This window comes from Tursiops truncatus, chromosome 20 (genome assembly GCF_011762595.2).
Source record: "Tursiops truncatus isolate mTurTru1 chromosome 20, mTurTru1.mat.Y, whole genome shotgun sequence".
NCBI lineage: Eukaryota > Metazoa > Chordata > Mammalia > Artiodactyla > Delphinidae > Tursiops > Tursiops truncatus.
This window is the reverse complement of record NC_047053.1, coordinates 41,778,246-41,800,917: the sequence shown is the minus strand read 5'-3', so window position 1 is coordinate 41,800,917 and position 22,672 is coordinate 41,778,246. Positions and strand designations below refer to the sequence as shown.

At 54.2% G+C, this 22,672-nt stretch overlaps 1 protein-coding gene across 2 annotated transcripts in view; it reads right to left on the bottom strand.

Annotated features, from left to right (window-relative positions):
• The window catches only part of WNT3 (Wnt family member 3), a 49,077-nt gene that overhangs the window by 10,092 nt on the left and 16,313 nt on the right, over nt 1–22,672 (bottom strand). For both annotated transcript variants that reach the window (XM_019944408.3, XM_019944409.3), the window contains exon 2: nt 128–369. In XM_019944408.3, coding sequence (XP_019799967.3) covers nt 128–369 — 242 coding nt within the window. The remainder of the gene's footprint in view (nt 1–127; nt 370–22,672) is intronic.

The window sequence follows — 22,672 nt, the reverse complement described above, 5'->3', positions numbered from 1 at the left end:
CAGCTTTATCGCCCTCCCCTGGTGACCCTGGGCTCAGAGCTGAGACGCCCTGATGTGGAAGAGTGACTGTGCCCTGATGCCCTCCCCCCACCTCCTCGCGCACCTCCTACCCACCCAGAGACGGTACCTTTGTCGAGGACGGGCCCGAAGATGGCCAGGCTGTCGTCGATGGTGGTGCAGTTCCAGCGGCGGCCCCGGAACTGGTGCTGGCACTCCTGGATGCCCAGCTTCACGCCCTCGGCCACGCTGGGCATGATTTCGATGTAATTGCGGCAGAAGCGCAGTTGCTTGGGGACCAGGCCTGGGATGGAGCCGCAGAGCAGGGGCTGTGAGCCCAGGGATGTGTACTGCTGGCCCAGGGCCAGGGACCTGCAGGCAGACAGAAGGCAGTGGCACTGCAGGCACAAAGCACGCGGCCCACTGTGGGCATCGTTTCTTCTCCGTGAGTACTCAGGGTAGGTGGAGCCATGGAGGGCCTGTGAGCCTGAAGCCATGGCCCTGAGAAACCTGGCATCTGAACGCACTACCTTCGACCTGGCGTGTATACTGTCCCTTGAAGAGCAGAGCTCTGATCCAGGGAGTCGGCCCTCTGCCATGGGCATTTCCAGTTTGCAGGGGCACCTGGGAGCAATGCAATACTATGAAAAGAACCCTGGATGGAAAGATGGTATTAGAGGCCCAGGTCAAGTCCCTCCCAGGCTCTGGGCCAGTTTCCCTGATGGGGAGAGGTCAGGTTGGGAGTTTCAGTTTCTAGGGCCACATGGAGACTTTCAATGATCCATCAGAAGGAAACAAAATCTACGGAGACGAAGATGGCAGGAGCTGGCTTGACCCCCATCACATCTCAGAGAAAGCAGGAAGTAGAGAAGCCTCAGTCCTAGCAGGGAGCTTGCACGTGTGCAAGCTTGCACTCATACACACACACACACACACAGACCACCTGTGGCCATGCCTCTCAGCCTCTTCCCTGGGACGATGCCTGCCCAGCCCAGAGCCTCCCAGTGTCTCTCCCCAGGTCTTTGTCCGCCAGGGCCTCTGTGACCATCTTTGCAGCTCCCTAGAAGTTTCTGGAGCACCATCTCTTTTCTGACCAGAGATTGGAGCTTGGCTTTGTTTCATGAAAGTCTAGCTCAGGGTCAGGAGGGAGAAGACCTCAGATCGTACTCCCCCCATCCAATGCAAGTGACCTTGATCAAATCACGTCACTCTAACGTCCCTCATTTTTCAGTCAGTAGTCTGTCAGTCTAGGTGGGGCTAACCACGGACCACCCTGCCTTCTGCGGTGCCTGCCTGGGTCCTGAGGGGTTGGGAGTGACTGCAGGCCTGGCCCGTCTGCACCCTGGGCCTTAAGACTGGACCTGAGTGATAGAGCAGGTCAGCCCAGAGCCCCCTGATGTGCACCAAGACACACACAGCATCTGACAGGGCTTTGCAGGTTGCCCTCTCCTGCCCCTGCCCTGTTTACAGTTATAAACTGGTTACTGTGATAATAATGATAATCAAACACCTAGCATTTATTATGTGCTGGACCGGTTCTGAGTGCTCATGTCTTACCTTATGGAAACCTCACAGCAAGTCTGTGAAGTAGGAACTTCATTATCATCGTCAACATCCCATTTCATAGACAAGGAAACTGAGGCCAGGGAGCTTAGTAAACTGCCCAAGTCTGCAGGACTGTGCAGCAGCAGAGGTGAGCCTCCCGCCCCAGCTCAGGCTGCCTCTCCACGTGCTCTTAACCAGCACATCCAGGCCTGCCCTGCAGCTGCCCCAGTGGCACTGCAACCACCGGATAGAGAAACCGAGCCAGGGTTCAGTGCAGATGACTCAGCATTGGGCCATCATGGGAGGAAGGGAAGAAGGCCATGCCTTTCCCACTCCCTCCTCTGACATTTAGGCCCCAAAGCCCTATATGCAGACAGCTGGAGAGGGGAGCTGGGGCCGGATGGAGGTCGCTGCCAGGTAGCCCCATGGCCTCACCTGGGTTTGGTTCTGAGTGTGGGCCTTGAGGACCCCTCTAAAGGAATTTGGCGATTCTTTGCCACCTCCTCATACCCGGCCTGGTCCCTGAGTGTCCCAGAGCATCATGGGGAGACCTGGCACCAACTGCCCAGCCTCCGTGTCCCTCCCCTTCGGCCAGAGCCCTCCCCGGTCTCCCCCCAAAAGGCAGCTCCATCCATGCCTGTCCCTAGAGGGATGGACTGGCCTTGAGGAGCCCACGCGCTCCTTCAACCTGGCCTCCTGGACCCACTGCAAACTCCAACCTGGTCAGGCCTGTGTCACGATCACCTCTGGCACCAGGGGGCTCTGTCCCATGTCGTCCCCCATTTACTGGTCTGCTTACCAACCACACCAGGGCCCCAGGGCTCCTTCCTTTACTCCTTCCACATCCTCTGTCCCTCTCCTCCTTCCCTGCCCTCTAGTGGCCTTTGCCCTACACCCGTTGGCACTTCTGCAGGCCTGGGCACCCTAAGCTGGATCAGAATAAGAACCTACAAGAGATGCCTTTAGAGAGCACAAAGCCCATTATACAGATGAGAAAGCAGAGGCCCACAGAGAGAAGCAGCTTGCTCAAGGCCACACAGCCAGATGCACGGAGCCAGGTGCGGCTGGTGCCGCTGCAGGGACGGGGCGGGGGGGGGCTGGGCTGTGGGGAAGACCCGGCTGGCTCTTCATTTCCACTCCGTGAGGCTGCCCCTGATCCCAGCCCTCCAAGCGGCTCCCTGCTCCCTCATTTCACCAGCATCCCCACCCCAGTGGGTCCCAGGTGGGCCTACCCAGCCCAGCAAAATGCCCAAGCCCTACACACTGGCCGGCAGGGCTTGGTTGGCTGCAAAGGCCAGAGCTGTCCCCCAAACATCTCCCAGTAGGGAGATGCCACGGTCCCCTGCGCTCCCCTCTGGGGCACCAAGCCCTTGACTGTGAATCCTTCCTCCTGGACAGTCGCACTCTCTCCTCTGACCAAGCAGATTTCCTTTCCTCTGCAGTCGCATTCAACACTAGCGATCATCAGGACAACCACTTATTTAGCACTTATATGCCAGGCGCTTCACAGATATCATGTCGCTTAATCCTCAACAAGAGCTCTATGACGTGGGTACTGTCATCTCGGTTTTACAGATGAAGAAACTGAGGCAGAGAAGTTGGGCAACCACAGGTTTGTCTGACTCCAGGGATGATATCCTCCAAGAATAACTCCCAGCCTCAGAGACGATGAGTTCTTTTCCCTCCTCCCACCAAACCCTGTCTCCTTCCTGCCGTCCAGGTCCATTGTGCACCTGGAGCCAGGCTGCCTGCATTCAAATCCAGCTCTGCTGTTTCCAAGCTGCTGATCTCAAGCAGTTTACTTAACCCCTCGTGCCTCAGTTTCTTCACCTGTTAAATAGACATAATGGGAGGGATAAAGGATAGAAAGCCCCTGGCACATAGGAAGCCCTCAAGTCGCGGTGGTCATGGTGGTTACCATGTGTTTAGGGGCTGTCCCCAGCACTTCGTCCCCTGCTACGTCATCAACCGCATTTCTCAGCCCTCCCATCCCTGACTTGACAGAACACATCGGAATTTTCAGAGCCCCTTCCCATCCATCACTGGGAAGGATGCAAGGCTGGCCCCTTTCCCGGAAGCTCAGTCCTAACCAGGGTGGCTGAAAAGACATCTGTGATCTGGCCGAGCGTTAAAGTTAACCCAAAGGGCAAGGGCATAGGGACCCTTCCAGGATGCTCCGTTCAAGGATTTCAGCTCAGATCTGGACATCCTGCCGGTGATGAGCAAGGGCCTCTAGGGATGGGGGTTTAGCTCTGAGGGCTGGTGCTGGGGCCAATGGGGCTGTGGCCGTCGGATGGATTTCTGCAGGAGAGCTGCCCTCCCCCACATACGCCCTGCCACCCGACCGGTGAGCCTCCTACCCACACGTGCGCATGTCTGAGATTCCACCACCACAGATGTGTTAACTTGACTCACAGCTCCTTTTGTCCCCACCAGCGAAGTGCATGTTCCCCTGGAGGAGGCCACACGGGGAGCCTCATGCCCCTCAGTTCTTCGCACCCAAGTGGGAGTGGCCTGCTGGCTGACTAGCGCCCGCCATCCGCCTCTCCACTGCCCAAGTCCCCGGCAAACATCTTACCCATCCTTCAACCTCCAGTTCCTGGGCCGCCTCCATTCTGAAGGATTCCATGGGCCCCCAGACAGAAGTAACCTCTCCTCCCTCTGTTTCTCCTCTACTTCACTCAGACCTTATCTCAAAGGGCTGAACTGACTTGTTTCCAATTCCATCTGGCTGTGCTAGTGTGAGTTCCCTGAGGATAGAGGTTGTGTTGCATCTCCTCCCATCCCCCACCATCTCCTCCCATCCCCCACCTCTCACCATACCAGACACACAGACACACAGACACACACGCGCACACACACACACACACACACACACACAAGCACCCACACAAGCACACTTGGCCGACCAGAGGGCCAGGCCCATGACAGGTACTCGCTGATTCTCCAGGGGAGGAATAAAAGAACGACTCCTTCCCAAAAGGCCAGTCTGATCCACCCCCAGTCTTGCAGCCAAACTCCCCAGGCTTCCAGGCATCCGGAGGTTCCACCTACATACAGGACAAGATTCCTCAGTTCCGCTGAGGAAGTTCCTACGTTTAGGACCCGAGAGAGTGGCTGGGCTCCCAAGGGAGGTGGGGACCTGCCTGGCACTGGCAGCTGGTGAGGGGGAGGGGGGAGGGCACCGCCAGGCCTATTTATACCCAGCTCCTGGCCCTGCCCGGCCCAAGGGCCCTGCCACCCTCCCCTAAGGACAGTTCATCCTCCGCCCAACCACCCACTGCCCAGCTGGGCCGAGGACAGACACAGGCAGCCAGGCGGATGGGTGGCAGGTGCCAGCCAGCGACAGGCTGCTCCAGAGGCCTCGATGTTGACCTCTGAGGATGAAACAGCCTCTCCAAACAGGCCAGGCTTAAATGCCATGCACGGTCTAATCAGCCTCCCAGCCCCACCAAGCCATTCACTGCCCCGCTCGGCGCCTTCGGCCTCCAGAAGCTGGAGGTGGGCCTGCATGGTGAGCACAGGGCACCTCGGTGCTGACCCAGCCTAGGCACACAGCATATAGTGAGAGGCCTACAAGGGTCCCGCACGGCGCAGCCTGTTCAGTGACCATGGCGCGGTGGACCCACAGACTCTGCCGTCCACCCAGCAATGACCTGCCGGCGGGGACCACGTGCTGTCCCCGCCCTGCTCCCCTTAACGAGCCACGTGGGTTGGAGCCCTACACCCAACCAGGTGCCCTCCCCTGCACTCAAACTTTCCTACATTTTTGACCTTCAACTCTTCCAACATTATAGTATTCGAGAGATTGGAGGGGCCTCAGGAGTCATCTAGTTTAGCGTGTTTCTTATTTGTTAGCCATGTTTTCCTAATCTACATCCTCCCCCCACCCTCCCTGGTACATAAAACAGATAAAAAGAGGGACTCTTCGTCAAAAAGCTAAAGATAGAATCATCATATGACCCAGCAATTCCACTCCTGGGTACAGATCCTGGAGAACTGAAAGCAGGCATCCAAGCGATACTTGTACACCAGCGTTCACGGCAGCACTATTCACAACAGCCAAAAGGTGGAAACAACCTGAGTGTCCATCCGCAGATGAATGGATAACAAAACATGGTAAATCCACACAGTGGAATATTATTCAGCCACAAAAAAGGATGATGCTCTGATACAGGCTACAACATGGATGAACCCTGACAACATTATACCAAGTGAAACAAGCCAGACACTGAAGGACAGATATAGTATGATTCCACTTACATGCGGTACCAAGAACAGGCAAATGCATCGTGACCAAGAGTAGGTTAGAGGTAGCTGGGGGCTGGGAGGGGAAGTCACAGCTTAATGAGTATGAGTTTCTGTTTGGGACGATGAAAAGTTCTGGAAACAGTGGTGATGGCTGGACAACATTGCAAACCTACTTGATGCCACTGATTTGTACACTTAAAAATGGTTAAATTGAAGGGAAAAAAAAAAAAGAAGGGCAGGGGCCCAGAGACCTATCCCTTGACCTTCCCCCTTGCTCTCACCTGTGGCCCCTCTGCAGGATGCAGTCTGAGAACCACTGGTCTTATCTAATCCCTTCCTCCCCTGGATGGGAAGACTGAGACCCAGAGAGAGTTTGTTATTTTCCCAGGTCACACAGTCACATATGCGCGGGGCTGTGGAAGGTGGATCCAAGGGTGCAGCCCAGGGAAAGGCTCCGGGGTCCCCGCCTCTGCTCTCCAGTCTCAGCGTGAGCTCCGTGGCCAAGCCTCCCCTGGTCATGCCTTTCTTGGAGTCATGGTCCTCTCGGCCTCACCTTTTCCAACGGCGAGGACTGACCATCTCTGCTAGCCCCAGACAGGCCACCTGAAGATGCTGACCCAAAGAACCGGTGCCTCCTAAGCTGACTGCCATGAGTTCAGGAGGAAGGGAAGGAGATGGAAAAAGGGAGGAACCAGAACCACCTCCTTTGTGGTCCTTTGTCTCTTTCCTCCAGAGTGACCACCGTGTTTCTGGAAACAATAGCCCAGTGCTTGGTGCTCTACCAGCTGGCTCCTGGACAGTACTGGACAGATGGCCTTCCTGTTCCTGGGTCCAGAGGGGCCCAACCCTGGCCTGGGGCAAGATGGAAACTTCCAAAATGGGAAAGAAAATCTTGAAAATGGGCAGAAAGTAAAGATCCAGCATTGGCCTTGGAACTCAAGGTTACTACCTTTCTACTTAGCTCAAGAGACCACTCAGGGCCGGTGGACATCATGAGGGGAGCCTGACGAGTTCAGGGGCACATGTACCCAGTGCGGTAGGGGAGGGCAGGGCCTAGTGGGCCCTGATGCACCCAACTCCTAGGACTTCCAAAGAGCTTAAACACGATGGCAAGGGCCACTCACCCTGGTGCTTTGGCAGGGAGCTTGTGACAAAGCAAGAGGAGGGCCTTAGGTCAAGGGTCACAAACTCCCACTTTTTTCTACCCATCCGCTTATCCTCCCTGGAGCACATGTGGGCCCCACGGGTGCTAAGCACAGCTCTACACCCTCCCAACCCAACCCAACCCTGAACCCATCTCAGTACGAGCCAAGGGGAGGGAGTTGCTTCTGAGTCCAAAGGGCTCACGTGGTCCCGTAGTCCTCAGAGCGGGCCTAGATACCCCAGCAGGTGCCTTTCATCAACATCTCCCCGGACCTTTCCCGTCAGCAGCTGGTCCATTCACTCAGTAGGCATGGATGAGTCCTCTGGTTCTCATGTGTCCCAAGAAGAGCTACAGGGCCACCCTTGTTTATACACAGGAAGGGAAGGGTGAGGGTAGAAAGCATCCACACACTGACCTGGGACCCAAGGTCCAGAGACGAGTCACTGAAGAAGCAACTGCAAGAACCTGACCCCAAGAGCAGTAAACATGTGGAGTGCATAGAGGTGCCTGCCCTTAGCAGAGTAGGTTAAAGCCTTCCCTTGGTAAACAAATTCATTCCCCACCTATTCACTCAACACACATTTAAGTGACCACTGAATGGGGCTGAGTGCCAAGCACTGGAAACATGGAGATGAACTGAGCCACACCCATGGGGCACCCAGACCAGGAGGCATCTGTCAGTTACAGACCAACAAGCGTTTTTCCAGCACCTACTAGGTCTGGGTGCCATGAGTGACAAAGGGTCCCCAGCCACCTGTAGCTTAGCACCCGAGTAACCCTCATGCCAGAAAGCACATGGTAAGAGCGGGGGCATCCTGGAAGAGGGGCGAGCGAGTCCCAGGCAGTGGTGACCATGAAGCACGCTGGCAGGCACTGAGCTGGCGAAGGATGGCTGGGGCTCCCCCGCCCGGGAAGAGCCCCAGGCAAGAGGTGGGAGAGAACGGCGGTGGGCCCACCCCATCTGGAGTCCAGGGACCTTACAAAGGAGCAGAGGAGGGGAAGGGGGCCCCGAGTGCCAAGTTTTACTCTGGTGACATGTGCAGCCATTGAAGACTCCTGAGCTGGGCTTTGGAATATTAACCTATTAGACAACGTCTAACTGCAGAATGGGGCCGGGGGTGGGCACTAAGAGACCCAAGGCTGGGAAAGGAGTGGGGGTGAGGTGGCCGGGGTGACACTCTATGCTAAGGAGAGTCTCAGGCCTGTCTGCGTATCACAGTCCCCCAGGGGGACAGGTTTCAGGGGTGAACCTCTTTGACCTGGGGCCCGAGCACCTCCCATTTAGTTTAGCAGGGCCTGTGGCTCTGGGTCTCAGGACAGTGGCCTTAGAAGCAGAGAGGAAGGGACTTCCCTGGTGGTCCAGTGGTTAAGAATCCGCCTTCCAATGCAAGAGACGTGGGTTCGATCCCAACCTAAGATCCCACATGCTGCGGGGCAACTAAGACCTGCATACCACACCTGCTGAGCTCGCAGGCCACACACTACAGAGCCCGTGCACCCCAACTAAGACCCGACACAGCCATAAAAATAAATTAAATAAATTAAAAAAAAAAAAAAACAGAAGCAGTGAGTGAGGATGGGTCACATGGAAACAACAGGAAGGAGGAAAGGATGACCAAGATTTTGAGCCAGGATGACCAGAAAGATGGAGATGCCGTCAACCGAGAAAGGGGACGTAAGAGGCAAAGCAGTTTGGGGAAAAAAGAGGAAGTTTGTGGGGCTGGTGAGACCTGCAGGCACCCAGGTCCAGACAGCACCGGGGGTGCAGAGCTGGAGCCCAAGGGAAAGAGCAAGGCTAGAAGTTCAGATCTGGGAATCTGTCCCGGAGCTAATAGTGGAATAGTACTCGAGGCCTTATCTCCCCCAGGGGGCACCCAGAAAAAGGGTGAGACAATCGGGGAGCCTCATGGTGGCGGCGGTGGATGCCATGTGCCAAGGGAGGGAGGGAGGAGGCACGAGGGTGGAGACAGGGCCCTCACACCACGGGGGCTAGAACTTCAGGCCAAGAGGTGGGGAGGGCTTTTCAAAACCCGGCAGGAGGCAGGCTGGTCGGGCTGGGCTCTGCCAACACGGGCACCAAGCACCGGGCCTGTTTTCTTGCAGGTATTCCTGAGCAGGAGACGTGCAGCCAATAGACTTGGACAGAGCGAGTCACCACGCCCTTCCTTCCTTCCTTTCCTCTGCTCCTTCCCTCTTCCACTTTTGTCCCCACCCTCCTCCCTGGGTGATGCATCCTAAGCCTTCAGTTCACAGCCCTGTCCTCCTGCCGGGTGGGGTGGGGGTACCTCTCCGTGCTCACGGTGGGACCTCCCAGCCTGCCCCCCACCCCACCCCAGGGAGCTCGTCCCGCTCGCCCTGGGACCCAGGATCTGGGTCGCTCCCTCAGGTTGTTTTGGCTGAAATCTGGCCCTTTGGACTTCGGTCAGCACTTCCTGGATCTGTACTGGTGTAAATGTGGGGGAAAGGGGGTATTCCAGGCCAGGAGTCCGCATCGCCATGGGTGACAAAACCCACACATCCCCCCCCCAAATGGAACCAAAGTGAAAAGCCGTTCCCTCCCATTGGCAGCAGCCCCTGAGGACTGGCCACGGTGCCCTAAACTCTCCAGCACAACTCAGGGCCCTACTGGCCAAGTGGCCACTTGTGCACTCTGTGAGTGGCTATGACAACTCCCCTCTGCTGCCCAATTTCTAGAAGCCACCTTTCAGGACCAAGTGGGCACCTCAGACCACCTGAGAGCTCAGAGGGGCCACAGCCGTGGAAGGGAGAGAAACGAGTGGGGGGACACTCAAAGCCAAGGTCTTGCGGAGTTCCCAGTAAAAGGGAGGGGCGGGCCCTGCGGGACGTTTCTTTGGGGAGAAGAAGATGGGGAGGGGGGAGGGAAGAGAGGGGTGCAGAGGGTGGGGCAGGGCCTTGGCTGGAATGTTACAGCTTCTGTTCTCCAAAGCGGCTCCCAGAGTGCCTGGCCTGAGGCTCCTGGCTGATCTGATAAGATGTGACAAGGCGGCCTGAAAAATGTTGAAACCTGTAAAATGTTGAAACCTGTTTTTTGTTGTGTTGTGAGCGTTAGGGTTTTTTTTTTTTGCCTTCTCAATTTCATAGCAAAGTGGAGTTGATCAGAGTGGAGAAGGGGAGGAGGTAAGAGAGAGGGATCGACCCCTTCAGGCAAACTGCAGGGGGAGGGGGGTGGCACAGGGCGGGATGGTCAGACCTGGGGAGGAGGAAGAGAGGGTGAGAACTGAGAGGAAGCAGGGGGACAGAGGCCTTGGAGAAGGGGCAGGGGCTCCTGCCTCTCTGGCCCGTCAGCGGCTCCAGCTTGGGTCCTCAGGGCTGTGTCCTCCTCGCACCGAGAGGACACACGAGCTCTCGGCCTCTTCCTTCAGGCAGGTATTAGCCTGGGAAGACTGGGCCTGAGCCCAGGTGGGTGTCCAGATAGAAGCGAAAAGGGGCCCAGGGCCTCACTCCTCAGACCCCCAAAGGGTCTCCCGAGGGGCACCAAGACCCCTGGCGGACAATGTTTCCAGGTGACACAGAGGGACGCGCTCCCAAGTGCACCGGCTTCGTCAAGCACTTCGGGACTCACAGGCGAGCCCTTTAAACCACGTCACGGGCTTCCCTGGTGGCGCAGTGGCTGAGAGTCTGCCTGCCGATGTGGGGGACACGGGTTCGTGCCCCGGTCCGGGAAGATCCCACATGCCGCGGAGCAGCTGGGCCTGTGAGCTATGGCCGCTGGGCCTGAGCGTCCGGAGCCTGTGCTCCACAACGGGAGAGGCCACAACAGTGAGAGGCCCGCGTACCGCAAAAAAAAAAAAAAAAAAAAGAATCTGCCTGCCCATGCAGGGGACACGGGTTCAAGTCCTGGTCCGGGAAGTTCCCACATGCCGCAGAGCACCTAAGCCCGTGCGCCACAACTACTGAGCCCGCGTGCCTAGAGCCCGTGCTCCACAAGAGAAGCCACCACAATGAGAAGCCTGCGCACCACAACGAAGAGTAGCCCCCGCTCGCCGCAACAAGAGAAAGCCTGCACGCAGCAACAAAGACCCAACACAGCCAAAAATAAATAAATAAAATAATTAAAGCAAAACAAAACACATCACACTTGTTGAGTCCTGACCCTTCAGAGCTGGAAGCTGCGGCCCAGCCTCTGCCCCGAGACCCGCACAGGTGGTTATGCTGTTTCACAGCAGAGGCAGCTGGGGCCTGAAGACGTTAAATGACTGGCTTGGGGTTCAGGATACCTCTGCCAAATGGCTTCTCTCCAAACGAGTCCAGCCTTAGCAACTTGAGAGGCGCTGAGCGTTCTAGAAACCACGGTGGGACCAGGTCTCTGGGGTGCTCACTGGGTACAAAGGTAGATGCTTGATAAAAGCCTGGGGAATGAGAGTGTCCGCCTGAGAAGGTTCCCCTGCCGTCTCTTGCTAGTTGGAGGCGGCGGGGCGGGGGAGGCACATGAGATGCCCTAGAGAGGCTTTATAAAGCCTTCTGTGAGCGGCCACAGGCCTTAGTTACTCTATCACAGTACCAGGCCGCACAGTGTCCAGGTTGGTGGGACCTTGGCCGCTATCTGGTCCAGTTCCAGCTGAAGCCCAGACTTGCCCAGGGTACCTCCAGGCTTGAGACAGTACAGGGAGCACAGTCCAGGCCTGAGATGCCCCCAGCCACAACTCTGCTTCCCTTCCACCACGCAGTTCCTTCTTCTTTCTGTTTTTGATAAATTTATTTATTTTTATTTATTTATTATTTTTGGCTGCGTTGGGTCCTCGTTGCTGCGTGCGGGCTTTCTCTAGTTGCGGCAAGCAGGGGCTACTCCTTGTTGCAGTGCGCGGGCTTCTCTTATTGCCGAGCACAGGCTCTAGAGCGCGTGGGCTTCAGTAGATGTGGCGCGTGGGCTCAGTAGTTGTGGCACACGGGACTAGTTGCTCTGCGGCATGTGGGATCATCCCAGACCAGGGCTCAAACCCGTGTCCCCTGCATTAGCAGGCAGATTCTCAACCACTGCGCCACCAGGGAAGCCCATCAGCCCTCTTATTTATTACTTTGGGCTCCTATTCATCCATCAAGATCCAATTTTAAAAGCCCCTCTTAATGTGTCCAGTTTAAACTGTTCCCTCTGGGTATTTCCCAGTTCTTATATATACCTCAGAGGGAAACTCAGACACTTTCCATTGAATTGTCCACTGACGCTGTGTTTTTCCACTAAAACAGTTTTTTGAGAGGAGGAACCATTTCTTTCATTTTTGTAGGCTGGGCGGGCAGAGTGCTTGTTCACCAACAGGCCCAGCACACCTCCTCCTTCTGCCACACTGAGCGGCTCCACCTGACTACCCCAACCTCCTCACCTCCCCCAAATCCCACAGGCTGCCACCAGGACAAGCTGAGGGCAGGTGATGGCCGCACTGGTCCTCTGGGCCTTATCACACAGCCTCTGCTTCCACTTTCTGGAGATCCTTTATCTGAATCTTAGGAAGAAGCCCAGGAGGGAACTTGGAAATCAGAGCTGCTTGGCTGGGAGTTCACTCTCACCGTGGCTCCCTAGGGCTCCTCTGAAAGCCCTATGTCTTCAACTCAACAAATATTCATGGTAGGTCAGGCCCTGTGGTGCCTGGGGCACCCCTGGTGTTGCATGAGCTCCCAGCTGAGCCTGGGCACTGCCCCAGGTAGCCCGTGCTCCTCCCTGACCGGGGCCGGCGTGCCCACCCACCCTGCCTCACACCCAGACAGCAAGGACCACCTGCCCTGGTGAGGGCTGGGGCCCTGCGGACTTCACCTGCCTCTACCATCCCACCCACACTCCCTCACACCATGCCCTCTGGAGGACCAAGAGCATGATTTCACCAGCTGGCTGCTCTTCGTGGGTGCGGCCGTGGCACTACGGGACTCAGATCACTTGCAGTGGTTTTGAAAAATACAGACAGCTGGGCTCCAAAGCCAGCCCTGCTGAATCAGACTCTCAGGGGAGGAGTCCAGGAAGCTGGATCGTTAAAAACCTCCTCCAGAGTGTGACAACAGCACGGTATAAGATGATGCAATGCGAAGTATCCAGCATACCCTAGAAAGTTCTCTGGCCAAAGATGTTTAACCTGAATCTCCACAAGCCTTTAGAAGTAACTTTCAGCTATCAGGAAACACGAGGGATAGAGGAACAAACCAAATGACACTATGGGGAAGCGACCAGACAAATTCACAAGGCTACGGGCCTGAACTCTCCAAAGTCCAAGTTACTTTTAAAAAGTGTATGTGTGTGTGTGTGTGTGTGTGTGTGTGTGTGTGTGTGTGTGTGTGTGCGCGCGCGCACGTGTGTGTTGGGGGAAGGAGGGGAGGGATGTTTTAGATTAAAATAAACTTATGAGACAGAACAATCAAATAACTGGAAACTGGTTTGAAAATCCTAGCCATGAAGGCATTTTGAGGATAATTGGGGAAATGTGAATCATTAGGAATCATTAATAATTGGGTTAAGTGTGATAATGGTATGTGGTCATAGGCGTCATCCTTACATTGTAAAATACAGAGGTGAAGAGTCATGATGACTATAACTTTGAAATGGTTCAGCAAACCAAACACTGTGTAGGGGATGGGGGGCGGGGAGGGAGGAGAGAAAGGGGAGGGGGGAGCAATTACGGCAAAATGAAAAACACTTGAACTAGGAGGTGTGCACGTGGGTGCTCCTGGAATTATTTTTTCTGTTTTCCTGATTAACAATTTTCATAATAAAAGTTAGAAGGAACATAAACTCCAACTAATTCGTGGGGACTTCTGGACACGACCCGCGCGGGGCTCGCACCTGGCCTCGCCCGCCCCGAGCACGGAGGGTGGCCGAGTCTCCGGACCCGCGTGGCCCCTGCGGCAGCAGGTGCACCCGACGGGGCGGGTGGGGGGGCGCTGCGCCATCGCTGGGCGGTCAAGGCGCCGTCCACTCCCCGCCTTTCAGGGCGGGTACTTCCACCGCGTTCCCAGGAGCGCTTCCTTGAGCCTGGTCCCCCCACGGCGCTGAGCACGCGCAGGTGGGAAACAGCCCTGCCCGGCACCTGGACTCCTACCCCACCCCCAGCTCTGTTTAGGGAGGCTCCACGCAAGTTCAAAGCGGTGCCTGCCCCTCCCTCCCGGCCCCATCCCCATCCTCAGGCGAGGCAGCCCGAGCGAGCCTCAACATCTTCCTCTGCGCCCCTCCAAATTCATCAGTCCCGGAGTCCCGCCGCCAATTCCTCTGCAGTGTCGTTGCACTCACTCCCCCTGTCCTTTCTTCTCAAGGGCCCCCTCGCCACAGGCGCCTGAGTTTTGCAAGCATCTACTCAGCACCTATTAGGAGTCATATTCGGGTCTACCGCAGACCCATGCAGGACCTTTAAATGTTCCAGCACTCAGAGGGGTGGGTCACCGGCTCTCAACCCTGGCTGCATGTCACATGGCCCCGGGGGAGTTTAAAACTACTGATGCTGGGGCCCCATCCCCAGAGAAAGGGATTTAATTGGTCTGGGTGCCCCCTCCTCTCTGTGGTAGCCTCCCTTCCTCCATTATAAGAGGAGGACACAAGGGGCCTCCCTGGTGGTCCAGTGTTTAAGACTCCACGCTTCTGCTGCACGGGGCACCGGTTGGATCCCTGGTCGGGGACCAAAAAAATAAAAGAGGAGGCAAGATGGAGGAGAAACACTGTCCTCGGTCACAGACAAGGCTCAGAACCTGCCAGTGGTCACCGGGGGTCGGGCGGGGGCATAGCTGGGCCTCCTCAGCCCTCTGCCATCCATCCCCAGGGGTCCTACCTCCTCCTGCGCCAGCACTAACCCATCCTTTACAACCACGGTTTTGTCCACATCCTCTCATGAAGCAGCTCTCCCTCATCGTCTCTCTCCTGGCCTCCCAACAGATCTCCATCTTTATGGGAACGGAAGCAAAACTTTTTGGATCCGGCAACACATCAGTAAAAAGTGTTTGGGCATGCCCCCCCATTTACATACATTAGGTCTAAATCGCACGCCAGCCTGCCACCATGCTCACCTGTCAGGTGCATTACAAAACACACGCTAACATGCACTGGAAAAAGACAAGATAGAAAGTATATTTCAAAAGAATCGTTTCCTCCTACAGCCTCATCTAGTGACCTCCCACCCAAGCCTTCAATCCTGTGTCCTTTTCTTAGCCTTGCAGTGGTGGGATATATGTCTGTTAAGTGGAAATTCTCTCTGCAGAAATGCAGGACGCCACCAAACACTCTTGGGGTTCAAGGTGCCAAGGCCTTTCTCCTCCTTTCTTCCCCATCTTTCTTTGTTCTTGACCACAGCTACTTTGTTTTTGTCTAGGATTTCAAGTTCCCCACTCATATCTCACCGGCAGTGCTTTCTCTCCACACGTCCATGGTGGAGCCCTCCCGTCCACATGCCTCCTCTCGGTCTGTCCTCACTTTCCCCTCCCTCACCTCTGCTCACTGCATACGCCGTTGTCCCACCAGACCAGCTGCATCCCTGCACGAGTGCTGGTGCCACAGGCAATTTCCATATTTTCAGTCCTGTGTTCCTAGTCACATTTGTTACAAAAGTATTTCTTCCAGGGGAAATACACTTTGGACAGAAAGGATAAAATCAGTCTCTCTCTCTCTCTCTCTCTCTCTCTCTCTCTCTCTCTCTCTCTCTCTCTCTCTCACAAACACACACCCACACAGCAGACATTTAAAGTAAAAAAAAATTAAAAATTAATTACCAATTTCTCTACTAATAGGATGTGTGTTCAACATGAGGGGAAAAATATCATAGCAATTAGCTCCAGTTAAGGGTCCTTCATAAATCACCTGGGCTAAGAGAAGGCCTGAGTACCACAGACAGGAGAAGGTAGCCACAAAACAGAGAGATGTAATGGGGACATGCAGAGCTGTAAATAAAATAAAGCGGAAGGCTTTTACAGGTGCATACCCAGTGGTGCATAAGATAATGTGAGTGGTTAATAAGGTCATGAGGAAATAATTTACTGAACTGTGTAAGGTAGTGAGGGGACCAATTTACTGGGGCACTCAGAATGGTTATTATTATTACTAATAATAGCTAACATTTATTGAGCCCTGACTAGTGCCAGGAGCCATGTAAAGCTCTTAACATAGAACATATATTTTAATTTGCCAAAGAACCCTATGAGGTTATTATTATCCCCATCTGACATGGGTTCAGAGAGGCTAAGTAACTTGTCTGTGGTCACACAGCTAGGATATGGTGGTGCTGAGTTGGCCACTAGAGCAATGAGGTGAAACATTAGGACAAGGTCTGTATGGAGTGTGCTGGTGGAAGGCTGAGGGGGAGGGGGCTACTCAGGCTGCTCCCTGGATTTACAGCCCTATAAATTCAAATGTGGGGGCCCTGCCTATTGATCTTTCTTCCTTTGAATGTTGTCATGCATCTTCCACACTCCAGGTTTACTTCTCTGTATCTCAGACAAGGCCAGACCCACACTCAAGGCTTCCCCGGGGAGAGGAGACCTCCATCTGAGGGCTGAAGAGGTTTGTGTGTGAGACAGGACACATGAATTCAGGACCTCTTCCAAGAGAGGTCAGGGTAGATGACACATGTTCTAGCACCTTCCAGTTTGCAAAGCATCAATGGCATCTCAGTGAATCCTCACAACAGCCCTGGGAGGTAAATACTGTCTCTTTACAAATGAGGAAACTGAGGTTCAGACAGGGCACCATAAGCCAGTAAGTGGCGGTGGGGTTTGACCCTTGTCTGTCTGACCCCAAATCCTGTACTGTTGCTACTTTGCTCCACTGTGGAGGTTCCACCCACTGGTGATGACCAGTTCATTCAAGCAGAACGCATTGGTTCAGCACCCACTGTGTGCTCTGTACGGAACTGGGTACGGGACAGTGTCACGTCCTGGACCTGGAGGAGGGTAAAACGGAACGGGCAGGCCACGTGCACAGGAACAGAGGACCAGCCAGCACACGGACCGTCCTGGTGGAGAGGGAAGGAACACGCAGAGCGGGATGGGTGCGGGTAATCCACAAGACCTCAGAGGGCTGTGCTCTGGGGTAGATCTTTATGAGAGAAAAGGAAGAGGAAGGGCACTTCTGAGACAGTGATGTGACTCAAAACACTGAAACCCGAGGAGCACAGAGGGAGGAGGCCAGGGCTTGAGGTCCCAGCTGATGAGTTTAGATCCCATAGTCAGGGAAGTGGGGACCACCTATGGACCTGAAAGAGGCCTGGGCCCTACACAGGGCTGCCCCCCTGGAAAGGGGTCCCTCAGAGCTGGAAGGAACGCTGGGGGAAGCTGGAACAAAACAAAGGCCCCCAGGAGGCTCCATGGCCCCGATGGGGGAGTTCACTTGGGGCCCCAGGAGCTGAGGTGCTGGGCAACTCAGCCAACTGGGGGAAGGGGGTGCTTCCAAGCCTTCAGGGAATTCAGATTCTCCTTTGTTCACGGAACAAACACACTGCACCATGTGGAGAGGATAAAAATCTAAAAGCTGACACCTTACCAGACTCAAGCTTTTGCTAGCCCAGTCAGTAGAGGGATTCCTGGGAATTCCCTCCTTTCCAGGCCAGGAAGATCTCAGCACCCCCTTCTCTCACTCCCTCTGCCACATCCACCGGCTGCTTCCATCCGGGGGTGCCTTTGCCTCATGACAGCTGGTGGGAGATCTCCCCCGCTCACCGCACCGCCAGCCCTCCGGCCGCCATTTGGGGCCCCGTGACCTGTGCTCAGGTGTTGAGGCAGCAGCCGCTCACCTGCCTGGAATGAAGTCCCCCAACCTTCTCTGCTCCAAGAGAAACAGCCTCTGGCATGTGCATCTTAAATCTCCCGGTTCGCATAACCAGCTTCAGCCCCTCTCCCGAGGCCCCCACTTCTCACTTCTGTTGTGCGGCCAGACCGGGGAAGGTGCTAGAATAAAGCCCTGGCCAGCACGGAAAGAGGAGGACGGTCAACCCCGCTACCGCTGGGGAAGAATGGAGTCCGCCTCCGGGGTCTGAGAAGCCCAGCGGCCACGTGCGGAAGGGGACTCCAGGTTGCTCATTTCAGAAGTCGGGGTGATGCGCCCCCTCCCCCGCAAATCCGGGTGCCCCTTTATAACCCTCAGGAATCTTTCCATCTTTCACCAGGATAACCAAACTGGGTCAACGCCACCTCAGGGGTCCTGCCTGCGAACATTTCCCAGGCTCACCCGGGGCCCGCGGCGAGGTGCTGGGGGCGGTGATACCAAGCAATTCCAAGACCTCTCTGCCTTTTCGGCAGCACTGCTGACTCACGGGTGACTCTGCGCTGTGTAGTCTCAAAGTCCTGCCTCAGTATCTTGGTCTTTCTGGGTCAGCCGCGAAGGTGCTGGCAACAACCGCAGCCTCTCTCGTTCTCGCGCGAACGTGCTCTCTGTTATGCGCATGCGTACACGTAAAACCCAACCCTGCGATGGATTTCCGTCTTATTGGGAAGCCTAGAGGACAAGTCAGGTTCTCATTAGGGTTAATTATAGGTGAAAAGAGGTAGAGGAGACGCCCAATCCCTGAGTGGAGAGCAGCGCCGCCTACTACGGGCCGATCTGGCTGACCTGAGTCCTGGTCCCTTTGCTACCACCAGTGCATGAGGTGGAAAATTGTAAACATCACCTACTTCAAAGAGACTGGAGGGAGGAGTCATGGAAAGGATGTAGGTAAAGCCCTTATCACGATCCCTGGCACAATAGATGGTAGTTGCTATTGTTATAAGTGCTAACACAGACCAATGCCATCTCCATGCCAGGTACTATTTCATGTGCTTTACACGTATTAACTCATTTAATCCTCCCAGCGACCCTGTGAGGAGGGTACTGTTATCATCACCCTCACCGGGGGAGGGAAATTGAACTGCAGAGATTACGTAGTTTGCTGGAGGTTACCCAGGTAGTCTGGAGCGCATCCAGCCTGACTCCAGAGCCTTCAGCCTTAACCACAGTGCTCTATGGCTCTCTGGAAGAGGTCGGTGGAGAGCTTCATTACTCAGCAGGTGGGGACCGAGTACCCGTTCATGGGAATACAGAGAGGTGAGTGTGACATGGTCCTTGCCCTGCAGAGGCTCCCAGATTCATAGGGAGACAGATGCCTAAAACGAAAACGATAGGAGACCTAATGCAAGAGATGCATTCTACCGGTGTGATGGGGTTAGGCTTTGTAGAAATACTGTGGGAAGGGTCTGACACTGGCCAGAGAGACCCATGTTCCCAGGGTACAAAGATCAGCTGGGCCTGGTTTCTGCCAGCCTCACAGGAAAGGGGATTCAGCTAAATTGATCAGTTGATTAGCTGATTGCTTCATTCATCCATTCATGCATTCATTCAACTCAAGACCCTCTGGGATGGGTGCTCTGGACTGAACTAGTTCACACAGAATGATTTTTAAAAGTCAGAGGAATCATAGCCCAATTGCTGAGATGAATAAGACCACAAGGACAAACTGACACTAAAAGGGACAGGAGAATCTCCTAGATCACATTTTCCAAACAGGTAGTAAGTTGTTACTTGAGAGAGTAAATATTTTTGGAAAACAGACTAAACAAATGAAAACAAGGATCATGCCTGCAGGCCTCTCTGTGTTGCTAATACAAGATGCTAATATGCTAATGAGCACCACAAACACCTAGAGGCTGGAAGTAGCAGGTGGCACCTCCCAAACTTATTTGACACCAAAAGCCCTCCTCAGCATGATTACGTGGGACTGGTGTTAGAAACACAGTTTGCAACTTCCTGCTCTGACCCAAAAGGTGTGCAGAAGACCTGGGAGAGAGGGTGGAAGTTAGACTGGGAAGATTCCCAGGAAGGTGACAGCTCTGAACGGAATTTTGAAAAATTCCAGGAAGGTCACGGCCAGATGGAGGAGTGATGGAAAAGAATTTTTTGGTCGGGAAAGGGGTCCTAAGACCCCTTTATCTTTATAATGGAGGCCCGAGGAGGGAGTAGCATTTTGCTCCAGGGTAGGAAGGGAGGATGAATAAGGACCAAACAGTGAGGACAGAGATGCCAGTAGGTGATGGCAGCCGCATCTGGTTTCTGATGTGCACTGAAGAGCTCATGGCTTTTCTTTCAGGAGGGAGTCCCAGCGCTTGGATGAAGGCTTGGGGGAAGAAGGTCACCTGCTGGTATTCCCTGAAAAGGCACCTGAGGGAATGCCCTGGCAGTCCAGTAGTTAGGACTCCACGCTTGGAACTAAGATCCCGCAAGTTGCACAGCACAGCCGAAAGAAAACAATGGCATAGGGCTTCCCTGGTGGCGCAGTGGTTGAGAGTCCGTCTGCCGATGCAGGGGACGCAGGTTCGTGCCCCGGTCCGGGAGGATCCCACATGCCGCGGAGCGGCTGGGCCCGTGAGCCATGGCCGTTGAGCCTGCGCGTCCGGAGCCTGTGCTCCGCAATGGGAGAGGCCACAGAGGCCACAGCAGTGAGAGGCCCGCGTACCGCAAAAAAAAAAAAAAAGCATAAACTGGCACCTGAGAGATGCTATTGCTGTAACTCAGGCAGGGTGGCCCATTGGGACAGAAGGGCAGAGAGGGGGCCAGGAGGAAAATGTGCCCTGGCTCTGGTGGGGCTGATGGGATGGGGACTCCTGGGAAGAGTGGCCTTATCTCTGAATACTGGGCAGGGCGTTCACGCCCAGTGAGCGTACGAAGGGGAAGATGGTGGCGGGAAGAGGTGAGCCAGGGAAGTGAAGGCTGGAGCTCTGTTAGCTACTTTTGCCCCTGCCACCAAATGGCCAGTGGCGCCCTCTGGCCCTTGGGCCGAAAACGTGAGGAGCCGGCGGTCGGGGAGGATGTCCACCAGACACACCAGCCGTGGCCATATGTTCTTCCAAATGCACATTTCTTTTCTGGCTGCACCGTGCGGCTTGTGGGATCTTAGTTCCCTGATCAGAGATTGAACCCGGGCCCTGGCAGTGAAAGCAGTAGAGTCCTAACCACTGGACCACCGGGGAATTCCCCCAAATGCACATTTTTATGTGTTGACATGATCCCCAGGGTCCCAGCCCTGCCTCTGCTTCTCCCAACTCTGGGACCTTAAAGCAGTCCCACCTCTGCCAACGAAGACCACAGACCACATTCTACAGCTGCCAGACTAACAAGAGTGAACTCACTCGAGTTCAAGTGTCAGTGAAAATGTAGAGCAAACATGAGAGTGCAGATGGGCACAACTTCTTTGGAAAACAGTTTAGCATCAGCTTGCAAAGTAGAACTTTCACACGTCCTGCAGCCCCAAATTTCTACTCCTGGGTAGGTACCCCTCCCAGAGAGCTACTCTCCCTCATGTGCACCTCAAGACACTCGCCCACTGACAGGAGATGGAACAGAAAAACATCTTATGATAAAAACCCTAGCGAACTTTTTGGCCAACCCAATACACACACACACACACACACACACACACACACACACACACACACACATATAAAAAACTGAATCGCTTTGCTGTACACCTGAAACTAACACAACATTGTAAATCAACTATACTTCAATAAAAAAAAATTTAATAAAATAAAATAAACAAAAAATATATATTGTCTAGGCATTCCTAGCTGGGATAACTATTATTTTAAAGTGATGGAATACTGACTTCCCTGGTGGCGCAGTGGTTAAGAATCTGCCTGCCAATGCAGGCGACACGGGTTCCAGCTCTGGTCTGGGAAGATCCCACGTGCTGCGGAGCCACTAAGCCCGTGAGCCACAATTACAGAGCCTGTGCTCTGGAGCCCGCAAACCACAACTACTGAGCCCACGTGCCAAAACTACTGATGCCTGCGCTCCACAACTACTGAATCCCATGCTCCGCAACAAGAGAAGCCACCACAGTGAGAATCCCGTGCACCACAACAAAGAGTAGCCCCTGCTCGCCACAACTAAAGAAAGCCCACATGCAGCAACAAAGACCCAAAGCAACCAAAATTAAATAAATAAATAAAAATTAAAAAAATAATAAAGTGATGGAATAAATATACAAAATTCAGAATGTGATCATGCCTGGAGGGAGATACGGGGATGGGACGGGGAGAACCCCACAGATAGATGCAACGACCTTGATCATATTCTGGTTCTTCAGGGGTGTGGTAAGGCCCAGGTTGTTTTTATCTTGTTATTATAGCCTGTATTTATGGTATGCTCACTCTCTCATGTGCATCAAGCGTCACATCATAAAAAAACATTTGGTATCAGTCTGCAATCAAAAATGTTTTTAAGAACAAAAAGCATTATGTGGCCACTCTGTGCTTCGGTTTCCTCACCTTCCTTCCTATGGTCCAGCAGGCTCTTCTCCCCCAAAGGGTGGAAGTGTACAGTGACTGCCATCCCTGGGTCAGCCTGCATCCCACCCAGGCCGCCTGGTACCCCAGTCAAACTTTCTCACTGTGCTTAGCAGGGCTGAAATGGCCAGTGTCTAGCTATTAACTAGGGCCATATTAAACCTACACAGACCAGTCCTAGGAACCCCCCCAAAAAAACTCCAACAGCCACGAAGTGTACAGCTTTCCCTGAGTATGGCCTTTCCTGTGTTGGAAGGAATTCAGATCTTCCTATTCCAAAGAAGCCTGGTCTGGGATAGAATATCTTATGACCCTTGATACATTGGAATGACTTCAGAACATCCTTAATTCATTTAATACTTCTTCATCTTTAACTCAGTTCCTGAGTACTATTTCATTTCTTCCTCACAACTGCCCTGAGATCGGAATCTTTGCTCCCATTTTACAGATGAACAAATTGAGGTTCACTTTTTTTTTTTAACCACCCAAATTTCCAGAGCTATT